Below are 23,942 nucleotides of genomic sequence, written 5' to 3'. Positions count from 1 at the left end.
AATCACTGTAATAAGCCAGAAATCCAGTGTCATCATTAAGACCATGATTTTTAGTGTCTAGCAAAGTTATATAGTTAAATTGCTGCTTTTGTATAGCAAAGTACTGTGCAGGTTTCTTTTGAGGATGAGGACTAGGGAGTAATCTGTGAAAAGTGTTCACCACCGATGATAGTGCATTTTTGTCTTTTATCAATTTCCTGGGAGCTCATTCGAGAGCATAGTGAGAGTGATTGTCTGGTTTCACCTACGTTGTTACTTTTCGGGGCATTCAGTGCACTGGAAGAGGTACATTCTCCAGCTATGTCTACACTACAGAGTTTTTCTGTTATACTGGAGGTATCCCGGAAAAATTCTGCCACGTCCAGGGAATGCATCCACTTTTTTGGATCAGTTTCCAAAAAAGAGGGTGCATTCTTTCGGAAGCCCTGTATTCCTCATTTTATGAGGAATAAGGGCTCTTCCCAAAGAGACGTTTTTTTCCCATATTTAGCCCCACATAGTCGGGCCAAATGTTGGAAAAGCCTCTTCTGAAAAAAGAATTGGAAAAAGGTAGGAAAATTGCAGTTTTCAATTTGTGTACCTTTTTCCAAAAAAGAACTGCAGTGTAGACATAGCCTCCCATGCTGCAGAAAGCTACATCACAGTCAGACAGTCCCTTAGCCTCAGGTGGCCTGGACCAGCTATGGGTTTTTAATTGCAGTGCTGGCCGAAACACTAGGAGCCTATAGCGGATTACAATAAATGGGACAAATTACACTAAGCTGTAACTCACCTAATAGAGAATATAGACTCTGAGCCAAGCAAAGACAGGATAGTTGAAAAAGGGTGTCCAGCTGTAATCAGAGAAGAGGAGGCATCAGATAGGGAACCATCTTGTCCTGGCTTTGGGAATGGATTAGGCGACTAATAGCTCCCTTCCGTCTGCATTTCCTACATTTCCTCAAAGCACCATGAAAAGAAAAGAGCTGTAGGGTCTTTAAATTGACACATTAATAAACATGAGCAGAATGCAGGATTTTCACCTAAGAAACTGTGCTTTCCAATAGCAATGCCATATCCCCATGTGCATGTCTGATCCTGCAGAGATAACCTGTAATCATCAGGGCCTATGGGATGACTGCTATCTGCTACCCTATCTCTCTAGTCCCCTGTGGGCCATCATGCAGGCCAGCTAACATTTCATATGCTAAGGACTATCTCTAGATCTTTCTTTTCCTGGCAAAGTAAATGTAAGAGCAATGAAAACTGCACTGGGGTCCAAATCTCTAGAGACTCCCTTTGAAAGGGCCTAATATTTCTCATGAGCAGGATGAGCCAATCATTCACAAGGAGCTTTTTCATTCTGCAGCGCACCAGAGGGGAATGAACAAAGGAATCTACAGACATGCATCAGCCAGGGAGGGGGAGGAGAGGCTGGACCAAGTAGGAGCCAAGCTACTAAGCAGGCAGCCTTCCCAGGAAAGGCAGAGACACCCAGTCTGGGACACCTCATCACTTCCTCTCTCCACTGCTGGATTCTCCTTAACATCTTCCTCCTATTCCTGGAGGCTCCCCCTTCCTCCCTTGACTTCACCAATGCTTTCCATTACTAATGTCTCCATCTCCACTTCTCCCACTTCTTAGTGGGCTCCTTCATCAGTTTTAACACCCACCCCCCATTGCTCAGTTCCTGTCACCCGTGGCTCTCCCTCCTCTTCAGCCCCTCCACCTCCCTGCCTCTCCTCACACCCTTGATCTCTCTCAGCTTCCTCATGAGCCATAACCAGCCCTTATCTCCCCCCCCCCCCCCATCTCCCTCTCCTTCTCACCCTCCTGCACCTAGTAGCTCCACCATCTCTGGCTAGGGTGGTTCCACCCCAGACTGCCTCACCTCTGAGGCTCTCCCCTTTTCCTCACCTCTCCACTCCTGCTTCCCTCCCTCACCACCAGCCCGTGCTTCCCCTTTCCAACTCTTGCCTATTTTCTCCCCTTCCTGGCACAACCCTGCTCACCACCCATCACACCCAGTGGGTGCTCCATTCAGCTGCTCTCTCCCTGGTGGCTCCCCACTTCTCTCCCTTTCCCCCAAATCCCAGGGAACTACCCTCCTCACCATATTTGGTGGATGCCCCCCATTCGCTCCCTATCCACTTTCCCTCCTACCCCAGCCTGAAGGGCCTCCTTTTTACTCTCCCCCTAAACCCCAGTGGGTCTTTAGGTCCCCCCTCCCCAGTCCCTGCTGTCTTCCCACCCTTGCCCCCTGCTAGTCCCCACACCGGCAGGCAGCGTTGCATCCCAGCTGCTGTTGCTCCTCTCCCTGATTAGGAGGGGACCCTCATCCAGCCGCTCCCTCCTTTTCCTGTCACCCTCCCTCCGGCCTTGCTCCCCCCTTCCCCTCTCCTCTTCCTCCTTTCAACCTTCTCTCTTTCCTCCCTCCCCCCAGACGCGCGCACACACCCGGGCAATGCAGCTTTAAAGGCTGGTCCACGTGAGGCTGGTGTGTGTCTATTGATTGCATCTCGGGGCTGCTGCCGCACGCCCGCGCCGGGGCTCTGCAGGCTGGGGCTGCAGTTCGCGGGGAGGCTGAAGGATGCGCGGCGGGCATCCAGTGTGATCCCCCCCCCCTCCTCCCGGCCCAATCGGAGCAGCCTCCCTGAAGAGGAGAGGGGCGAGTTCGGTGCCTCTTCTCTCCCCATCTCCTTTGGGGGAAGTCCCTGCTTTGAGGGGGCTGCGCGTGTGGCTGGAGAGAGGGGAGCCAGCCAGCCAATGCGCCCTTCCCGGCTGGGCTGAAGAGAAGCAGCGAGGGGGGGAGTTGCACGATCCGCCGCCGCCTCCTCCTCCTCCTCCTCAGCATCATTATTATTATTGTTGTCTCGCGCCTCTCCCCGCGCGCCCATGCCTGCTCTGCCCGCTTCGCTTTAGGAATTGCATCGCTGGGGCTGAAGAAAATGGGGCGCACGCTGCCTCAGACTCTCCTGCTCGTGGTGGCGGGTCTTTTGGGGGAGTCGTTGGGAGGATTTCCAAACACCATCAGCATAGGTAAGCCCCGTCTTCTCGGACTGGCAACTTGAGCGCAGCCGAGTTATTGCATCTTCCTTGGCGTTTTAATCTGCAACTCTCATGCCTCGAGGCACTAACCCGAGACACCCCCTCGGGGAAGAGACCGGGCTCTGATGAAAGCAAGGCATCTGGTGGGATGGAAGGGGGGGACCTCTGCATTGCTCTCCCGGGTCCCGGGGGTTCTTAGGAGGAGAGGGACTTTCACTGGGGGTGGGAGATTGCTCCTGGGTCACCCTGGGGTCCCTTTGGCACATTCCTGGAAGTTACGAGCGCGGTTTCTTTTCAGATTGTAAAACCTCCCCAGGACCAACTTGCCTTGTTTGCAGCAGAACAGGCATAAACAGCAGTGCGTGCGTGAAAGGACTTTCTGTGCCATTTCCAGCAGTAGAGGCTGTGTGCCTTAGGCTGGCATGGGAGAGCAGGGCAGTGCAATAATCGATATCCTGCCTGCCCTCCCATGGCACGAAGAGGGAGCGTTATGAACCTCGTTTGCGTTTCTATTTAGCTGTAGGAATAAGATCCCTACCTAGGGGGGCTAAGAGACTCCAAGCCATTCTGAATGACTCTCCCAATTTGTTCACCCCAGTAACCAAAGAGAGATTTGACCTATGTTCATGTGAAATCATGCACTAACACAGCATGTTGTACATGGGTGGGGGGGAGGATTCCCAAATTTAATCTCAAATCCATGTTTGGGGTCCTAAATACAAGTGGCCTGATTTTCAAAAGTGCTGAACACCACTGATTTCAGTGGCAGTTGAGGGTGCTCAGCACCTTTGAAAAACGGGGCATTTCTTTATTTACCTGCCTGCATATGGCTTTAGGAGCCTAGCATTAGACACTCAGTTTTGAAGTACAGATTTAATATATGCTCTGTGTGCCTATCGCTAGCTTCTTATGTTCACTGCTGCTCTCTATAGCCTGTAAAATACATTATAGTTTATTGTACCTGATATTTCTAAGGAATCCTTCTCAAATCTTTGTCCTTTTTTTCCCTCTTAGGTGGACTTTTCATGAGAAATACTGTTCAGGAGCACAGTGCATTTCGATTTGCTGTGCAGTTATACAACACAAACCAAAATATCACAGAAAAACCCTTCCATTTGAACTATCATGTTGACCACTTGGACTCCTCCAACAGTTTTTCGGTGACTAATGCTTGTAAGTATATGCATATTTTTCTGCATGCTGCTGTTCCTGTTCACAATTTTTGTAATGCTCCCTGATACAATGGAGCTCTAATTAATCTTGCAGATACTATAGTGCAACAAATATGGAACTGACAGAAGGTTTAAAGGTCCTATGGCATTGCATGGTTGAATAATATCTTAGGGAAAGTTTTATCACCACTTCTCTTCACCCCTTAAAAATGTACATTTTAATTGTTTTCAGAGAATCAATAGACTTATTTATAAAGCCAAGATTTCTGGTCTTAGTTAAGCAAATATCTGTTGATGATACATATCACTTTAGTGTTAGGCATAATTTTATTATATGACAAATAACACTATGTAGGAATAAAACAGAGAAAATGCTGTTTTCAAGTGACCTTGAGGGGACAGACTACCTGGGCTTACTGGCCTCCTTCTGCCCTAAAATATCTTTTTTTTTCTAATAGAGAAAGTCCTGATACAAACCAATGTGACTGCAAACAGATGACTGCTGTTAGAATTGAAGAGAGCAGGAAAGGGAAGAAAAAACTTAGCCTTTTGAAAAATAGTTCTGCACATGCAGTGACTCCATCTATTTTGATTCTTCAATAGTAATCAGTGCAAATTAGAGATTGGAGGGGAGTATCTGTGTGCTCAGAACAACATCCCTGCCTGAAAGTTTGGTGTGTGTTCTGCAATTTAACAAGAATCATTCAATCACACATAATAGTTTTGAACATATATTTTGTGGCTATAGCTGAATGAAGCTGTTATACAGTTTTGAACAATTGGAATGAAAGGATAGTTACTATTAGGTAACTACATGTACTGATATACAGTACAATATGTATAGGTATTTATATGTACGTGAACTAGAATATCTCTGAATATAGTGTACCAACTGTTTTTAAAATAGGTTAGAACTTTGCAAAATAAATAAGAAGCCTATTAGCAGATCAACTGTAGAAATTTTCAGAAAGAAAGCATTGTACTAATATGCAGACTTGATTGTTATTTGTAGGTTTAAGACCTGAAATGGCTAATTTACAGAGCATTTAATTTGTTTGTTTTGTACAGTCCTTCTCTAGATCCTTGTAGTTTAAACACATATTTTGTTAGAAAGGCTGAACAACCAGATACTGTAGCATCCTCTGGATTTGAACTATTTGGCCAGAAACTTGACAGTTAAAAAGTATATTGTAAAGCAATTTCTGTGAACATGTGGATTGCTATTCCAATACATACCCCATGTGCCTCTTTTCTGATAGTGCAAGGTTAGCCTTTTTTAAAAGGCTTTGGATTAGGATTTAAAAACCTAAAATACACAATTACGATATTTGGTAATGTGTATATATTAAAAAAAGACACCAAAAAAGTATGTCTGTACTTTGCATCTTATTTTACTAATCCTATCCTGCTTCAACAGCTTTTACCACAAACATCTGGCTGTTAATCCTTAATCAGTGTAATCCCTTCAAGAGGCTGTATCTCAAATATAGTTTTCTTAAATATCAATTATATGGATTTAAACTAAATACATTAAACAGCTAGGCTGATTAATAATTAAATTGAGTTTTTTTAAAATCAGTTCTTCACAGATGCAAACTCTTTGTCAGTGGTCAGTTTGTTAGTTAGTCAATGTACTCCTAATCTTCCAGAAGCTGACCATGTTTGAGAGTTGTTTAGTATGTGAAAATTAGGGTAATTTAGCAGTAGATAAGTTGGTTTCCTGTAGCAAACTGATAATGGTGCTGCATAGTCCCGTGAACGTATTCTTGTGCACTAAAATTTGGGAAAAATTAAGATGATGGAAGCACTTTAGGACAGGGAATATTAAGTTGGACAGTGTATTTGACAATATATAAGGATAAATAATAGAAAATAAATAAAAAAGTGACTTTGAATATGCTATGCCAGAGACCTCATATGCTATTAGAAGAATATTTACAAGCCCACCTTCAGCACACTTAGGTCCTTGCAATTACAAATAAATAACTAGAAGGGCTGTCATCCTTCTCAGATCTGCAAGCAGTTATCTTTGAAAGTCAAAATTCTCATACATACCGGTGCACTAGAATGAATGAATGGCTCTTCATGCTACATAGTTCACCTGTAAAACTGTCTGGCCTAGGTACCCCCAATCTGTTTTTTTGTTTCCTACTGGATTAGTAGGTAATTTCAGGGGACAGTGTATTAGTGAAGGAACATTACTCTCACAACATTTTTACTCCTCTTGAAAATAAGAATAAATCGCCTCTAATGCTGTCACACAACCTTTTTGTCAATATCTGCAATTGGCAGGAATCCACATTTGAGAAACCTGCAGTGACTCCACTAGTCTTATCACCAGTAAGAGTCGCTGTGACTGAATTTGTGAGGGGCCACTGGAAAGGAACTGAGGAGGAAACGAATGACTGTCCCATATGCAATCCAAGCACATTGCGGGCTTTAGTCAGTATCCCTCAAATGTCATTACCCTACTGTTTTGAATTGCAAGCATTTGCAGGGAGGGGGGGTGTGAACAAGAGAGTGAATCAGGGGGGCCATCCTACTCAGAAAAATATTTTGATAAGACTGTACAACCCACTTGGTGCAGTCTGGTGCATTCTGGAGGAGAAAAGAAAAAGCTCTTCTAAAAAGCTTCACAGACAGGGATAAAAAGCCACCCCTGGTAGGGGTGATTTGACAGTATCCAAGAGAGGGGGGAAAACTCCTTCAGGAGCAAGAAAACCCATGCCCCAAACTCCCTTTAGTCTCCCCTTTTCCATTAAAATACTGCATAATCTTGATTTTTTTTATATCGTCTCTATACACCCTGCTTCCATTCTCAGTACTGAGCAGATATGTCTACAATAGCTGTCCATCCATTTGTTTATTTAGACTTATGATATCGAGAGAGAGAGAGAGCACTCAACTAAGAATTCCATTTTTTTCCTGAAGAAAAAAAAGCTGAATTAAAGTTTATTAGTGGAGTTTTGCAGATTCGTTATATATTTTAAAATATTCATCCATCCATTTCAGAGAAAACACCAATAGAAAAAAAACTAATTAAATCTGTATATAAATAAAAAGCAGGTAAAACATAGACATTAGATCTTTTCTTCAAAATTGCCCACCTAGGGAGTGAGTTGTCTTTGTCAAAATAATTTGAATGTAACTGCTTAAATGTATAACTTTCATCACTGAAGCATGTTTCAGGTTTATATCATAACCTCTGATGGAGCGTGTTAGCATGAATGTTGAATTATGCTTAAGGTTCTGTAGATCATATTCCCTAGAAATAACCTGCCTATGTCTTTCTGCTCTGCACTTGTAGTGCACTACAATACATTGCTCCAGCCTCTGCAGTGTCAGCTCATTAGCACACAGATCTCATATTCCCTCTCTGCACTGTCATTGCAAAAATTGCTGTTGTACACCTTTACAGCCAACAAATGTGCTCTTGGATTACATATTTTTTGCAAAAAGTATTTAGAAAAGCAAATCCAACCTTAAGTTTATTCACTGTGGAATTTTGCTAGGGAAAGCATTACCTTTATTAAAAATCTGTTGATTGTGTAATGGTGGGATATGTAAGGAGAGAAAAAGACTTTGATTGCAGAATTTAATTAATCTACACACAGACAATCTATCCCAGCTAAATCCAACCCATCAGATGCAAATTCATGTCCCATTAATTTTTCTAATTCATTTCTTGTATATCTGCTCACCCAGAAGGTTCTTTTTATATTATAACAAATTTTGATGCCTAGTGTCCTTTCCACAGGCATTGCTTCTTTAACTAACCAAAGGGAGAGAGAGAGTATAATTACCTAATTATCCTAATTTGCCAAGATCCATTGAACTATTTGTTTAGGTACTTTCTTAGGGAGTAGCATCTGTAGCTTTATTTGAATATTGTAATTCATTTTGTACTTATGTTCTTTGTATCTAATCTTTAATATGCAGTCTGGAAGGATTTTATAGACAGAACACTTGCTTTTTGTTGCTACAATAACATTGTAGATACTGTGCAGAATGTAACAGGAAACATCTCCTATTTAATTTTATTTATTCCCCCTTTTACCTCCCTCCCACACACACTTTCTTATTAGCTGCTGCTCAGTATTTCTTTTTGCCAGTGGGCAAATAATTTGCTTTCCTTGCATCTGTGCTCTCTTTGGCCAGCTGGCAAAGGACAATAAAGCTCAAAGTGGTCAGCTCCCTGCTGCCAAAGACATAAATCTGTCTCTATAAAATTCTTGCAAACTTTGGGCCTGATTTGGTGGGGGTAGGGAGATGGCCTGAGTAAAGACTGCTGATTAGATCTCTTTACTAGCCGTGGTAACAGATTAGAAAACAGATTTAATACTATGGATATTCCATAATTAGGAATCATTTTATTTAGTGGCCCATTTAAAACAAAAAATCACATGTTCATTCGGTTGTTTAAATTTAAAACAGCTAATGTTAAAACTTTTGTGTCTTTGGGTATGTGGGAGGATAGCAAAAAGTTGTGTTTCCACTAAAAGTTGCAACTATTTAGTGGAAGAGAGTGTATCAACTTTCAGATGATTTTGTTGCCTGCAAAGAACTGGGATATTTTAAAATAAGTTTAATTTAAGTTTTTCAATTTAATTTTAAAATTGAATGAGTTCCTTCTCCCTTTTCAGATATTATGATTTTGTTCAGCTGATTTAGTACAGAAGGGGGGAGATCCAATATAAATAAATGCATATTGATAAAGCTCCATACATGTGCACAGTGCTTTACAAAGAAAACAAAGGGGCAAATTTACAATCTACGACTCCACACAGAGTTCCCCTAACATCAGTTAATTTTCAGCTTGAATTTGTGCTGGGGTAGGAGTCTGCACATATATTTCCTTTGACAAGACTGCAGCCAAAGACCCACATGAAGACCAAAGACCCCAAACTCTGGTGGGATTAGTCACATAAAACAGAGACCTCTAGGGTCAAGCCAAATTTATGACAATTTTGAAACAGTGAGCAGCAGTTCACCTCCAAGAGACTCTGGAGAGACACGCTGCCTGGGAGATGAGCACTGGTCAGTGGGTGTGTTGAAAAATATTTGTAGAGTGGAGCACTTTGCATCTGATCCAAAAAACTCTGAAAGTAGTGGCTTTTACAACTGAGTTCATCAGACACTGGATCGGGCCCTTAGTGATTGGGAATTAGACACTATGCCAACTGTTGGGTTATCATGAAAGAAGACGAGAAAGCAAGAGTGGGAGAAAGTGCTAATTTCATGTGTAACTTTAATAAGGCTTTATCAGCACAACCCAAAAATTATATGCTTTTCCCATGGAAAAAGTTTAAAATGGACACTTTGCCATCACTCTTTCATGGAATACAAATGTAGTTAAGATTCTTTGTGAGTCCTACTCATGTATTATAAGTTATTTTGAAGTGGCATGTTTTTGTTTTGACTTAGTTCAATTTAAAGTCAAACAGACCAATATCTTTGAAAAGTATCTCTGGTACTTCTCAAGTATTAACGTGACAAATTGGTTTCATATTTAGATATTTATGTTATAGTTTAGACTATCTGTCTTAGTGAAACTTTACATAACCATGTGATAAAGCAGTCTTCAACTTTCAAGCACCAGGGTTTTTTTTTTTCTCTTCTTTACATGTGCATGATTGATATGTACCCATCCGGGGGAAGAAGCTATCCCTAAATGTCAGGCAGAAATTATGCGTGTTTAACATTATTTCTGTTTGCCTTCAAAATGTTAATGTATCTTTGCCTCATGATGTAGAAATCTAGAACTTAAACTATGAATTTTCCCTTCAACCTTTTAATTTAGTTATTTAACAATTTCTGCAGTCAAAGAACACGTTAGAAAGGATGAACATACTGCAAGAACTTATGTGATAGCGAATGCCAATCCATGTTTGGAGTTTCTATAGTTTCTAAGAATTATCTCATGCCAACAAAGTTGTGGGTGGAACATGTATCATTATGTTCTTGTAGACTGCATTTGCAAAGAAAGTATGTACCTTTTTGGTTAATCTCTCTGAAATTAATCATGAAGAGTGAAATTACCTCCCCTTTTCTCCCCAAATTACCTCTTCTTTCTCACACAAAGCCAGAATGAACAGGGAAGTTGGCTTTTAAGTTGAAAGGAAGCATGCGTGTGTGTGTGTGTGTGTGTGTGTGTGTGTGTGTGTGTGTGTGTGTGTGTGTGTGCGCGCGCGCGTGCTTAGAGATGGGGGAAAAAGAGAAGATATCAATTAATCCATCCTCAGCTCAGTCTGGGGATGAAGCAGCCCCTTGGTGGTTGCTTGTGCAGCCAGTTTACAGAAATGGCAGCCACAGTCTCTGCCTCTTACTGTGGTTCCCAGACACTTGATTCACACTACCATCTTCTGTAACATTTCCCTACTTGCTAGCATAGTCAGAGCCAGTGCACACAGCCGCAGGATACAGAAGGTACAGCAAGAGGATGGGGGCAATATGCAAGTTTTCCTACATAGGGGTATAGTACACTTGATCAAAGGGTGAATTTCACTTTCAGTGTTGGATTATAGTCTCTGTGAACAGCTTCTTGCTAGAATGGAGTGTCTTCTCTGATCCCTGGTCATTCATTTGCAGGAATATTTGGACATGTAGGTTTTGCTGAAAATTTTCTTTATTAAATAAATGGGAGAAAGAGAGACAGACAGACAGAGCGTTTGGTCACTTTCAGATCACTTGTACATCACAGGATAACCTCTGGAGCATTTTGTATTATAATCAGAATTTGTTTAGGTGCAGTAGAATCTACCTACCTGAATTCCAAATGAGATTTTTTTAATGTAGAGCTCTGCTCAATCTCAACCCCTTTTTTGTCATGGAAAAAGAATTACATTTACAATGTTGCACCCAGTTAATATACGAAATGTGTGCCCATTCCCATGTAACACTGTCTGAACATGTCAATATGACCTTTTTTCATTGTGTTCAGTCCCATCAGTTAGTTGTGAAATTGTAGTTCTGAATTTCATTATCAATAACTTTTCATACATGAGCATCAAGGTTATGGATTAAAAAGCAGAGCTTCTGTACAGATATGGTATGGCTCTGGCACCCACAAAGCTCTTGACTTCAGGAATCATAAGTTTTAGGCCTGGCTCTTGCACTGTCTCACAGTGTGACCTTGGGTCAGTCTATGTTTGCCATATCTAAGAGAGGAATAATTGGATTTCCCTACATCTAATAGCTACAGGTATTGCTATTGAAATCATTGTTCAAAAGTATGTTTTACATCTTAATCAGCAGCACATCCTCAAGCTTGACAAAATAAATGGAATGTTGTGCTTATTAATGTTGTGACGTCCGCAGAAGAACATGTGCACAGCTTTCACAGTCCCAGAACACATGGTCTAGCTGTACAGCAGGCTACCTATCACTTTATAAAGCCACAAAGGAGAAATATCCAGTTCCACAAATACTTTTAGTGGGGAGGATAATTCATATTAATGAGCTCTCACCTCCCACCTGCTACAGCTCCATATTCCAGGTCTGGTCCACGTTACTACAGCACTTGCATGAGCTGTGAGAGGAGGTGGGAGGAGATCTGGTCTCCATATAGGGTCAATCTAAACCACACCCTTTCGGGGGGTGTAGTGTATATACACACACAGTCTTCCTAACACAGCTAAAAATAGCAGTGTAGCTGGTGAGGCATGGGTTAGACAAATAGAGCAAAGATGCCTGAAGAGTATGCATATTTACTCAATCACATTGCCGTGCCAGGTGCTCTATTGGCCAAAGCCATGCTCCGCATCTATAGACCTGATTTTAGCACATAGGCCCCATAGCCTCCCTGCTGCTGGAGCCTTCCCCCACTGCAGGACTCCTCTGGCTCTGCCTTTCCTTGCTACTAGAGACTTCCCGCATCACAGTAAAAGGCTCTAGCATTGAAGTGCTGCTGACGTCATTCCCCACTGCGGGTATGTCTACACTACCCCGCTAGTTCGAACTAGCGGGGTAATGTATGCATACCGCACTTGCTAATGAAGCCCGGGATTTGAATTTCCCGGGCTTCATTAGCATAAGCGGGGAGCCGCCATTTTTAAATCCCCGCTGCTTCGAACCCCGTGCAGCGCTGCTACACGGGGCTCGAACTAGGTAGTTCGGACTAGGGTGCCTATTCCGAACTACCGGTACACCTCGTTTCACGAGGAGTAACGGTAGTTCGGAATAGGCACCTAGTCCGAACTACCTAGTTCGAGCCCCGTGTAGCAGCGCTGCACGGGGTTCGAAGCAGCGGGGATTTAAAAATGGCGGCTCCCCGCTTATGCTAATGAAGCCCGGGAAATTCAAATCCCGGGCTTCATTAGCAAGTGCGGTATGCATACATTACCCCGCTAGTTCGAACTAGCGGGGTAGTGTAGACATACCCTGCTTCCCCTCTGCCAGAACCTTTCATTGATACCTAGAGCTATACATTGCAATGTGGAGGTAGTGTGCTTCTCTCGCCTATGCATACACTGCAGTGCACCACCAGTGCTGTAGAGTAAACATGGTCATACTTACACAAGTGGTGGGAGGAGAAATTGTCTCTGGGTTTTGGCAGGATATCTACTACAGCAAATGAATGGAGACAACAAGCCCTAACATTTCCTTGGCTGAACATACTATGGCTCCCATGTCTGAACACTAGTCTTGTTTTGGGATACCCTCTGATATTGTGCAGGGTTTCCAACACAGTCCCAAGGGAAAAGGAAGGCTTAGGTTGCTCTGTAATTCTAGTGTTGACATCCCAGGGAATGACCTCTAAAATAGGATGCAGAGCTTCTGCGAGCTAGCAGCCACAGCAGCTAAATTGAGATGTTCTGAACCACTGGTGGTCCTGATCATGTCCTGTGTTAATGACCAAGTATGTAAAATGGCAATTGCACCTTTTTGCTGAATAGAACTTAAGCTGAACTTCAAGCTTCTTTTGAGGAGTAATAAGTTTAGGTAGGAAAAGTAAAAAGAGGGACGTTCACAAATGTATTCCTCAATGCTGCTGTCAGTAATGTCAATGGCACAACTCCTAATGACCTCAGTGGTGAATGGTGAAACATCAGCCCAATGAAAATAAGACTGGTCAAACAATGCTCAAAAGTTTAAATGAAGATCAAGATCCCAAACCTGAAAGGCTACTACACAATTCCTATTGACTTCAGACCTGTTCCCAGTGGTCAAGCCAAAGAAGTTAAAACTTTATAATATGTATTTTTTTGCTATGGCTAATTGTTTGTCAAATAACTAATCAAGTGAAGAATTTCATGGTGGCAGCATTTGTAACCATGATTCAGATTCTAGTGTTTCATTGTTTAAGAAGTTATTTAATTTTTTTCCAGCTGGTGAGTTTTCCCTGAGCTACCTACAGCATGACAGTTTGTGAAATTAGTTTTCATAAAGATGCAGGACATTATTTTTTTTCTGAGACTTTATTGATGTCTCTGAGGCTAGGTCTAGACTGTGGCATTTTGCGGAAAAAGCTACACAAAATGCACTCCTCGTTTTGCATAGCTTTTTCAACTTTTTTTTTTTTTTTCAGAAGAGGCTTTTCTGCCATTTCGCCCTAAAATGGCAGAAAAAGCTCCTCTTTCGGTCCTGAAAGAGCACGTTTGCTTTTCTGCGAAAAAACGCAGAAGAACAAACGCGTTTCTTGGACGCAGTCAGTATCCGCAGTTGGTAGTCCTACAGTATTCCATAGTCTAGACGTAGTCTAAGTTCAAATTCCAATGAGGCACAGTGGTCTAAGAACTCAGGTTCATATGCATTTGTTGTCTTCCCAAAGTTAGACAAAAGCTGTTCAGCTGCATTCCTCTAAGAACTGCCAGTCTGATATCCAGCTTTGCACAGAATCTGAACTAACTGAAAGTGATGTGGACCCGAGTCTTACAGATTCTAAATTGCCTTATAAGTTTAAGTTACTTTAATACATATATTTTTCATTATAGTGTTTTGGCCGAAATCCTGCAGGCAAAGTATCAATGTGACCAACCAAGCATTTTGCCTGGATAAAAAATACAAGACTGGATCCTTAATATAACCCCTTCTTTCTTTTTTAATGTTTATTTTAAAGATGTTTCTTTATGCTACTTACTAATTGTACCAAAAGTGTGAGATGGGGTATGTACCCCACACAGGCTCTGAATGGGCTTAATGTGAGCCTGAGAGGCCAATTAATATATCTGGCATGGGGCAGGGGGCTTAACTGACAATGAAGCCTAACTGTGAAAGACTGGTGGTCATTATAAAGTCAGAAAATTTGCAGCAAAAAGGGGTTGCAGAGAGAGAGTCCGCAATCATTCTCTGGGCAATGCACGACGTAGGAAGTGTACAGGGAGTCTGCAACAGTCTGACAGAGAAGACTTTGACTGACAGCTACAGGGTCCCTAAGTGGGAACCCAGAATAGAGGATGAGCTTGGATTCCCCTGTAGGAAGGTGACATAATGCCCACTGAAGTAAAGGGATAAGGACACTCAAAGCTCTCGGCCAAGAGGGTGCATGTGCCATGGTATCTGGAACTGGGCTTGAAGACCATGGGATGCAGAGATGGGATTGTAAGGGCATTGGACTGTTTTTTGTGGAACTTCGTTGCCCCACAAGGGGAGGACTATATAGAGGCATTGCCAGTGGGCAAAGTCATAATGAGATAGTATCCTGAATCATGGAGAGGGTGAGAGAGGCCACGGCATGAGTAACCAATGGAAAGGGGAGCCAGATGGAGCAAAAGCTAATTCCCAAACCTGGCCATGATGAGGCTCTCCAGCCATAAGTGAAAGTGTAGTAGGCGTTTTAGCCAAATATAAATGAATATATAACCCCTACTCCGATAAGCAATGAAATCACGTTACATAGGAAAAAATGGACATGGCAGACCTAGTACAGTTACCCCTGTTTGCTTCTGCTTCCTTCCCTTCAGGTATGCCAGTAGTAAGCTCCTAACCATTAACAGATACAGATAATGATAATCCTAATAAGTATTGACCTGACAGGCTTAGACAACCGTGGCCTTATCCTTCACAGCAACATTACTTCAGCAGAGTAACTCCTACCCTACAATGGGAGTTCAGGACTCTGGACTTAGGCAGCCTGATTCTACAGAGATGTGGTTAGTAATGATTCACAGTGGATGGCAGACATAAGACAACTTGCAAGGATTTGGAATAAGCTCCGCTTTTCACTAGTGGGAAAATGCACTTATGTATTTTTTTAATTATAAAGCTCACCTGCCCTTTCAATCTTCTGTAGACATTTACATCCATCAAAACAGGAGATATTATTTATTCACAGGTTTCATGTAAAAACTATTTTTACCCCAAAAAGCAGCTATGCCCACATCCCTCTATCACATCACCTCAGGCTAAGGCCTGAAGAGGTGGCTGTGCTTCACTTTGTCAACAAACTCAACTTTTGTCAGGCAACTGGAAGGGAGTAAAGAGTGCCAAGGGCTCTCTGCCAAAAACACCCTGCTTCCAGGCTCCAGCTGTGTAAATCTGGGACTGTCAGCAGGCTGATCTTTGCCCTTGCAATGGCACATGAAGAGAAAGGCAATCCTTTACATAGCGGGTTCCCAAATCATATAGGGTAATGCATCAAAGGCAACATTTTGAATGGCTGCTCTGAAGCAAGCCAAGTAGTCTTTGAAAAACTGATGTTATGTGCTCTCTGTCATATGGATCGTGCCAAATATACTCCCGCTGCCAAAAGAGGAAGGACTGCATAATTTTACTGCAGCTAGAACATACCTGCAAAGCAATGTGGGTAACGTAAAAAAAAAAGCCATTGTTTTACAGTTTCATTTGCTTTCTGTTGTTTAGATTGTTCTCCCTTTAAGGCAAGGACTTGTCTTTTCTGTGAGGAGTCTAGCATATATACTCAATAGCAGGTGTAATAATATTCTGTTAAAAAATGGATATTCATGTCCATCAGGTATGTCTCACTGCGTAGTGCACTATCATGCTGTGTAACACAAGAAAAATCATGTGCAATGATGCAAATCAACTTATTCAAGATGATTGATGAGCTCTAAATGTCTTTGTACTTCACTGCTCCACTGTAGGAAAAATGAGTCTACCCAGATCTTATAAGAAAAACATGGGGCATCAAGATGTCATAGAAAAATAGGACCTGAATGTACTGGGCCTGATTCTAATCCCCTTTACACCAGGGTAAATTAGGCATAACTCCATTGAAGACAATGTATAAACTAGTATATAAATCCAGTGTGCGCTTAGAATTACCCACTCTGCAATATAACACTTGTCTTTAGAGACTTCATAAAATGTCATAAAATGTTCAAGTTCTGTAGTGAGGAGTCTCTCTTTATAAACAGTACCAGATATCTCAGAAGTGTTTGTAACAGTCTTTGTAGTGCAGAACCTGACAAGGAAAAAAATCATATTGAAACAAAATAGAGTACCTCAGATACAAGATGCTGACTTTGCTTTTAGCCAGATTCATATAGGCAGTCTCCGTGTCTGCTTTCCAGTTCCCTTTTCTTTCACGTTACTGCTTTTTTCAGTCAGCTATATCCCTTTTCCCACTTTATTTTCTATCTGTTTCCACTGATGGATTTTGCAACTTTTTCTTAATGTTGTGATCAGAAACCATCCCATAGTGTTTTTCATAAGTAGCGGCGCTAACCCTGGCATTCTAGTCAACTTCCAATTTGGAAAACTCCTACTTGAAATTTCATAAGTCATTTAGATTCCTCCATTTTACTGTGTAGGGTTTAAACTGTGTATATTTGTATCTTGTATTATGGGGTGAGTTGGTGGCTGGTGTTTGTTCCTCTCTTCATATGTATATCAGCATGTTACAATAAATTAACATATGGTTTTCTTTATGGTGCAAAAATTCTTTGGGCAGTTAAAATATTTTATTTATTTTATTGATAGATCTTTAATTGAGCTTTCATGGAAAATCTAGTGTTTACCCTTTCCAGTTCTCAGAAACCTTGCTGAACTATAAAATATATGTTATTAGTGAATTCAGCACTTGTAAAAAGTGTCTAACTCAGTGGTTCCCAACCTTTTGGGGCTGCCACACACCCGGGGGCGGCACCATGCATGCGCCGTGCGCCCGGGGTGAGGGCCGCACATGCGCCGTGCGCCCGAGAGCAGCAGCGCACATGCGCTGCGTGCCAAGGCAGGGGCCGCACATGCGCCGAGTGCCTGGGACTCCGGGCGCAAGAATGGCTTGGGCCGGACCTGGTCACTAGGCAGGTGCACATAAATGCGGTGGGTACCATGGCTCCTGCAGGCACCGCGTTGGGGACCACTGGTCTAAATGATAGTCTTGGACACTAGCATCCTTTTCCTGAAAAACAGGTACAGGAAAGGCAGTAGTAGAAGAGTAAGCTTCCCCAATGCTGTCCTGCCAGTCTCAATCCTTACAAAAAATGCTATAGAAGTGTGAAGTATTATTATCAAAACTATTCAGGATTCTCTGTGGCTTTGTTCTGCCTGTAGTTCATTCTTTGCTAACTTGCTTCTCTATCGTGGTACCAACAAAGGGATTGATTAGTGTCAGTTGTAGGGGTGTGGGTTCTGTCCCAATAGACTGCTTTCTTCTAAGAAATGTTCATTTCAGCACCCACCACATGAACTGCTGGTTTCTACCAATCAACGCTACTTTCTAACTGGTTATCTACAGTTAAAAGGCTTTAATGCTCCTCATTGTCAATTCTTTGAGCCATCCAGTGCCACAATTTGTTTTTGTTGGTGTGTTCAATTACAGTATAGTTTAAAACTAATCAGTGGGGGAAATAAGCAATGTTGTGATTTAAAATTACAGTGGCTATTGTATAGGGAGATAATCCTCAGTTTAGTGCTGGTTAGAAAAAAGAGCAGTAATGTTTAAACAAATATAAAACAATAAAAATCCAGGAGTTTGTAGAATATACTAATTCTCAAGGATTTAAGGCCTCCCTGTGAATTTCCTGCAGCCTTTAAAAATGTAATCAAAGCTTTCATTTTAAAACAGTTGTAGTCTTACTGATTGCCAGATGAAGGTTATCTTTGCAATCTGTGTCCCCAGCAACACTGAGGGACTTTCCCCAGACGTGCTTTTCCTTTATTCATTCATTTTTGAGAGTTTGCTTTTTTTTAAAGCCTAATTATGATCACATAGGAGTTAACAGTATTAACCTTTTCACTATTGATCACGAGGTCAGAGACAGTCAGCTGATGTGCTTATCTGTGCTGGGTGGAAGCAGTCATTATGGTTTGACATCTTCTGTACAGGAAAGGTTGGACGTTCTGATGATGCTGGTAGCGAATCGTTGCTTTATTGCCAGCATCTGAATACTCAGACATTAGCAACAGTCTTTAAAAGTGAAGGTATCAGTGATGACCATTTATAGTGTTATCAACTAATTTAGATTCCTATAGTGTAACTTACTGAACTGTGAGGGTTTTCTATCAAACTTGACCAGCAGCATAGAAGGCTGCTCGGTGTAATAATATGCATTTATATCCCAGTTCCCTGCAGTAAAATTTGCTCAAAGAGCCCAGGAGTCTTTTGCCAGGTTTACCTATGGAGTTTCTCTTGAATGCTTCTCTATATGGAGGCATTTGTGGTAACAAGGATCTTGGCTCCCATTCCCTGAGCGTCTACAGAGGAAAAAAAAGTCCTGTGGTGGAGAAAGCACTCTTCAGTGATGTCACGTGGCAACATAAATTTCTTCCAGAAGCAAGGAGCATCTTGGAACGGTTCTGATAGCTTTTCTATTCCTTGGGAATCCCATGCCAGGGCTGTTATTTTTTTTATTCCCTCCCAAATGCCGTTAAAAACTAGTCGGTATGTGGGGAAACGGAGAGATAATCTAATGATAAACCCCACCGGTTTGGGTATTTTTCTGCAGGAGGAGGGAGCGGTTTTGGAACTCCTGGATCAGGAAAACCATAGATCCCATATCTCATGGATCTGGGGCAGTTTTCTCTGGGATCTGGAGCTGGGCAATTGAATGCCGTGGAGCTGTTTTATTTTTTTTCTGTCAGCTCTCTGCAACCCAGTTCCTATAGTTTCTGTTCTTTTGCTGTCAGCGGACAGGACCATTCAGACCTTTCACAAACAGAGCTGTTCCACTTCTGGGGATTATGAACATTGCCTTTATTTCATGTCTGCCTGGATTCTTCTCCAACCCATCAGCCTGCATTTCTCTGATTTTAACAAACCCAAAAGCTCAGACAGAAACTCCAGCTGAATCTTCCAGCTTTAACATTTTAATGTTTCAGAATGTGAATTTTGGTGCAGATCTATACATTATCCAGATTTTCAATTATCCCAAGCCCACTCAGGTCACTAGGGGTGTGTCTAGACTACAGGGTTTTTTCAAAAAAAGTGGCCTTTTTTCAAAAAAACTTCCTCTGTGTCTAGACTGCTGCCGCATTCTTTCGAAAGTAAATCGAAAGAATGCAGCAGTTTTTTTGACCATGGAAAACCTTGTTTTATGTGAGAGAACACCTTTTTTCAAAAGTGCTCTTTCGAAAAAAGGCGCTATGTAATGCAAACTGTGCTTTTTCGAATCCAGACTGCTCTTTTTCAAAAAAGCGGCTTGCTTTTTCAAAAGTACTGGTTGTAATCTAGACACTCTTTTTCGAAAGAGGCTTTTTGGAAAGTATCTTTCGAAAAAACCTCTTTCGAAAGAGGCTTGCAGTCTAGGGCTATGTCTAGACTACAATCAGTACCCAGGCAGGTTGGATTCTCTCTTTCCAAAAAAGCACAGTTTGCATTACATAGCACCTTTTTCCGAAAGAGCACTTTTGAAAAAAGGTATTCCTCCTCGTAAAATGAAGTTTTCCATGGTAGAAAAAACTGCCGCATTCTTTTGATTTACTTTTGAAAGAATGCGGCAGCAGTCTAGATGCAGGGGAAGTTTTTTCAAAAAAGGCCACTTTTTTCAGAAAAAACCCCTGTAGTCTAGACACACTCTAGATATAGCTTAGGGGTGCATCTGCAACTTGAAATAAGCTATGTAAATTGAGCTACATCAATTGCGTAGTTTATTTTGAAATAGCTTATTTCAAAATTGAGAGCATCTACTTAGCCCTTATTTCAAAATAGAGCACTCGTCCTCTGACTTCCCTTACTCCTTGTACGATGAGGGTTACAAGAGTCAGAGTAAGAAGTCCTCCAGCTCGACAGTATTTTGACGTTATTTAGAAATAACGCTAGTTATTTTGAAATAACGTTTCTGTGTAAACGTACCCTAAATTAAGCTTTCAATTAATTTGGCTTTTGAGCCTATTGCCAGACTTTGAAACCCTGTGATCTTCCTCTCTCTCCCCCCTCAAAAAAAATTATGTTGACATTTCAGTGAGTGGGTTCATTTATATGACAGTACATGAAAGATTCCCTGTATATTTATAAATGAGCATGTATTAAAATATAAGGATTAGGTGAAGCCAAATAAAACTACAAAACAAAAATTCTTCAAAAATTCTTTGTGTGTCAGTGATTTTTTTACACCAAAATTAGATTTCTCTTGTGCTTCATGATGACGCCAACAAAAAACTACAAGATTAACTTTATTTACAGATAACCAGGGAGGTCATTCTGTCATCTCAAGCTGTTTATTTTTGGACAGCCCAGTGAAACTGATGAAATTGCCGGTTTGTCTGAAATGCTATTTCCACTCATTTGAATGAACTGTATTGATTAGTTACAGGACTATTCATCTCTCACTGGCACTCATACAATACGTGTATTATGAAAAGGTTGTGTCTCTGATGACAGCTGGGATATGAAGTGATACATTGAATTATACCTTCCTTGAATGTTGTAAATACCGAAACTTCACCATAATACTGGTTTAGGATAGGTTACATTTTAAAACCTTTCATACTTTGAGTACAGTAAGTTACATGAAGGAAAGCATAATGAGGTATTGCTAAAATAGACTCAGGAGATTATAATAATGTCTTCAATAAAGTCAGCCAGTAAAGAAATTTAGCCTAAAATAACCTCATATGATAAAACTCCAAAGAGCACTAACTGGTATGAACAACTCAGTGCTATACATGCTAAAGAAATTTAATTTTATTAAATTAGTAAAAGCTCCATTGTAAGAAAAAGACTTATAAGTGCCTTTCATACCAAGTTATAACCATCGTGTGTGTTGAAGGAGAAAGAAAAGCAAGAAGCAAAATCTATGTACAATGCATACAATCACAGTCTTCTGGGCTTATAGCCCATAATTTCACTTTTCTGATTTTCAATAAAAAGTTAGTATTGTGTTTGTCTGCAGTGACCCCAGAAAGTTTTCAATCCTTCATTCTGTCACATAGTTAGTGGTGGGTATCCCATTGCTGGGGTTCTTCAGTCACCTACTTCTTTTGGTATTGAATTCACCAGAGAGATGTACAGCAGATGGCTCTTTGGCAGCTGCATCAGTACCCTTACTGCAGCAATCTGTTGTTCTAAATCAGAACACTAACAAATGCATAGAATGAGAAGCCAGTGTCTGACTTACATGATGTATCCTTTCGTTAATTTTTATATATATATACTTCATATTTGTACTTAACTATAGTCATTATGTTAAACAGTAAAAACTATGGCCTTCATATTAGTACTTAACTATGGTCATTATATTAAAGAGTAAAATGTATATGTGCTTTACTTTAAAATTCCCATTATCTCCTATTATGAGAATTAAAAATGTGTGTGGCAAAAATAAAGTGTTCTAAGTATTTCTTAGTTCTACCATTGCTTACTAGCGTAGATCTGGAGCAACTCCATTGACTGCAATTGTTACTCCAGATTTAATTTGTTGAAACTGGGAGCTGCATTTCACCATATATGTTCTAGATAAATGCCACTCACTTTCCTTAATGCTTGGGGGAGCTTGATGAGACTAGCGGTGAAGGGGGAAGGCCCAGTGCAAAGGAGGGGACACTTACCAAGGCACACGAGCAACTTTTCCTTCCCCAGGAGTCTCTGGTACCCATTGGCCAGCTGTGAGGGAGCAGCGCTGACTGGACAGCATTCCTCTGCTCCCGGGATTTAACCTAGTGAGAGAGCCTCTTTAGGCTCCATTCTACCAGCCCCATCCTACCCACGAGGAAGGGAACCCAGCCTACAGCCTACTCTAAGTCTAGCTGATCACTCACTTGGGAGGTCAGAAAGGACTCCCCTGTGCCCATTGCCCAAGTGGCAGAGGACCAGGGAGCTATTCTGGCCTTCCTTGCAACATCTTCAAGCACAGTGGGTTAAGCAGAAGGATGCTTAGTACCTAACTGAGATACTTGGATTGAATTGTTAATTCATTGCAACTTTTGGCCAGTTTCCAGTGCAGTTAAAAGGATAAAATGAAGGGTCCTTGGAGATAAAGGACCTGGTATTTGGTCATGGATCTTGGGCTTATGGCAGATAGGTCAAAGCCAGGCCAGCCAATCGAAGGAACAAAGGGGGCAGTTGCCCCACGCCTGGAGCTTCAAAAGGATGGAGTTCTGGGTCTTTTAAATTGCCATAGAAGCACCATATGGCACACTCCAGGCAGCTTTGAGGGTGGGGTGGGAGCTGGCGCAGCATACTCTGGGTGGTGTTGAGGGCCAGCTGCACCCTGACTCCTCCTTTCCGCCTAGGAGCACACACCTTCCAGGAGCATGGAGCCACCCCACACACCTTGCCCAGGGGCCCAGTAAGTCTGTCAACCCCCTGGTCAGAGTTTGTAACCTTTGCAGTCCTAGGTCAGACCTTGTGCCCATTGTTCTGCATTCTCTTCCCCTGAGGAGCAGCGTCCTCGCGGAGGGCGGAGGCTTAGCGACTCTCCTGAGTTTTGAGTGATATGGTAAGGAGACACTCCCTGGAACTAGTTAAATGCCTGGTGTAGGAAAATATGGTTGATGGATGGGTAACGCCCCTCCCCTGTGCTGAAATGTAATAAAAGCTGTGCTGTGCCACTTAGCTCCATGCCCGTGCATGTCCTCATTTCGCTGCTGTGTCAGCAGCAGCAATTAGCTTTTAGCCTGTTGAGCCCAATTTGAAGGGCACATAGTAGTTAAAACCAATGGCAACTGTAGGACATTTGGTTTTATATAAACTTGCATAAGTCTACAACTCGAGCAAGTGAACTAAATAATTGTACTTAAGGTTATGCAAAATATATAGGACCAGATTCTCAGCTAGTATAAATCGGCCAAACCACACTGACTTCACAGAACGTTGGCTGGCTTACCCTGCCAGAAGATCTTGCCCATAATTCTTAAAATTCTATTTTTGATGATCGTGTTTGTGCTGATGAAAATAATTGGCATTGCTGTAATATTGTTGAAAGCCACTCATAATTTTGCATGTGCTTGTTGTTTATTGATCAGAAGCTTTATTTCATTCACATATTACAGTATATCTTCACTGCAGTTTTTAAATATCATATTTAAAAATAACTCTTTTCTGCCAGCACAAAATGCCAATGACCCAAACTGGAAATCTCTTTTTTTTTTTTTTTTTTTTTTTTACAAATAATAAAATGTATAATCAAAATGTCAGTTAAGGGGTGTTTCCTTAATAATCCATTGCACCACTGTAAATATTCACTGTAATTCAAAACTTCGCAAGCCATTGCTCTTGAAAAGTTTACTAACATACCAGATTTTCACTCTCTTTTCCCTTCTATCACTCCCTGGAATATGTCTACTATCCCTTGTAAACAGTCATATTAATAGATAATATCTTTTTTGAGCAGATAATAGAATAACACTGTCAAGGGTCTATTCTTTTATCAGCACACAATATTTGCATGTTCAAACTCCATACAA

At 41.6% G+C, this 23,942-nt stretch overlaps 1 protein-coding gene across 4 annotated transcripts in view; it reads left to right on the top strand.

Annotated features, from left to right (window-relative positions):
• The first annotated feature begins 2,413 nt into the window (after positions 1-2,413).
• GRIA3 (glutamate ionotropic receptor AMPA type subunit 3) overlaps positions 2,414-23,942 on the top strand; it is a 254,923-nt gene continuing 233,394 nt past the window's right edge. For 3 of the 4 annotated variants that reach the window (XR_012906924.1, XM_006115397.4, XM_075940981.1), the window contains exons 1-2: positions 2,415-3,018; positions 4,042-4,200. Coding sequence is in view for 3 of the 4 variants with exons in the window: in XM_006115397.4 (XP_006115459.1) it covers positions 2,928-3,018; positions 4,042-4,200 (250 nt within the window). In the remaining variant the exon portion in view is untranslated. Of the gene's footprint in view, positions 3,019-4,041; positions 4,201-23,942 lie in introns of all 4 variants that reach the window. The other variant, XM_006115395.4, reaches the window with a different exon arrangement.

The sequence above is a fragment of the Pelodiscus sinensis genome, chromosome 13 (genome assembly GCF_049634645.1).
Source record: "Pelodiscus sinensis isolate JC-2024 chromosome 13, ASM4963464v1, whole genome shotgun sequence".
Taxonomy (NCBI): Eukaryota; Metazoa; Chordata; order Testudines; family Trionychidae; genus Pelodiscus; species Pelodiscus sinensis.
The sequence above is the reverse complement of the archived record's forward strand: the minus strand, read 5'-3'. Positions and strand labels throughout refer to the sequence as shown.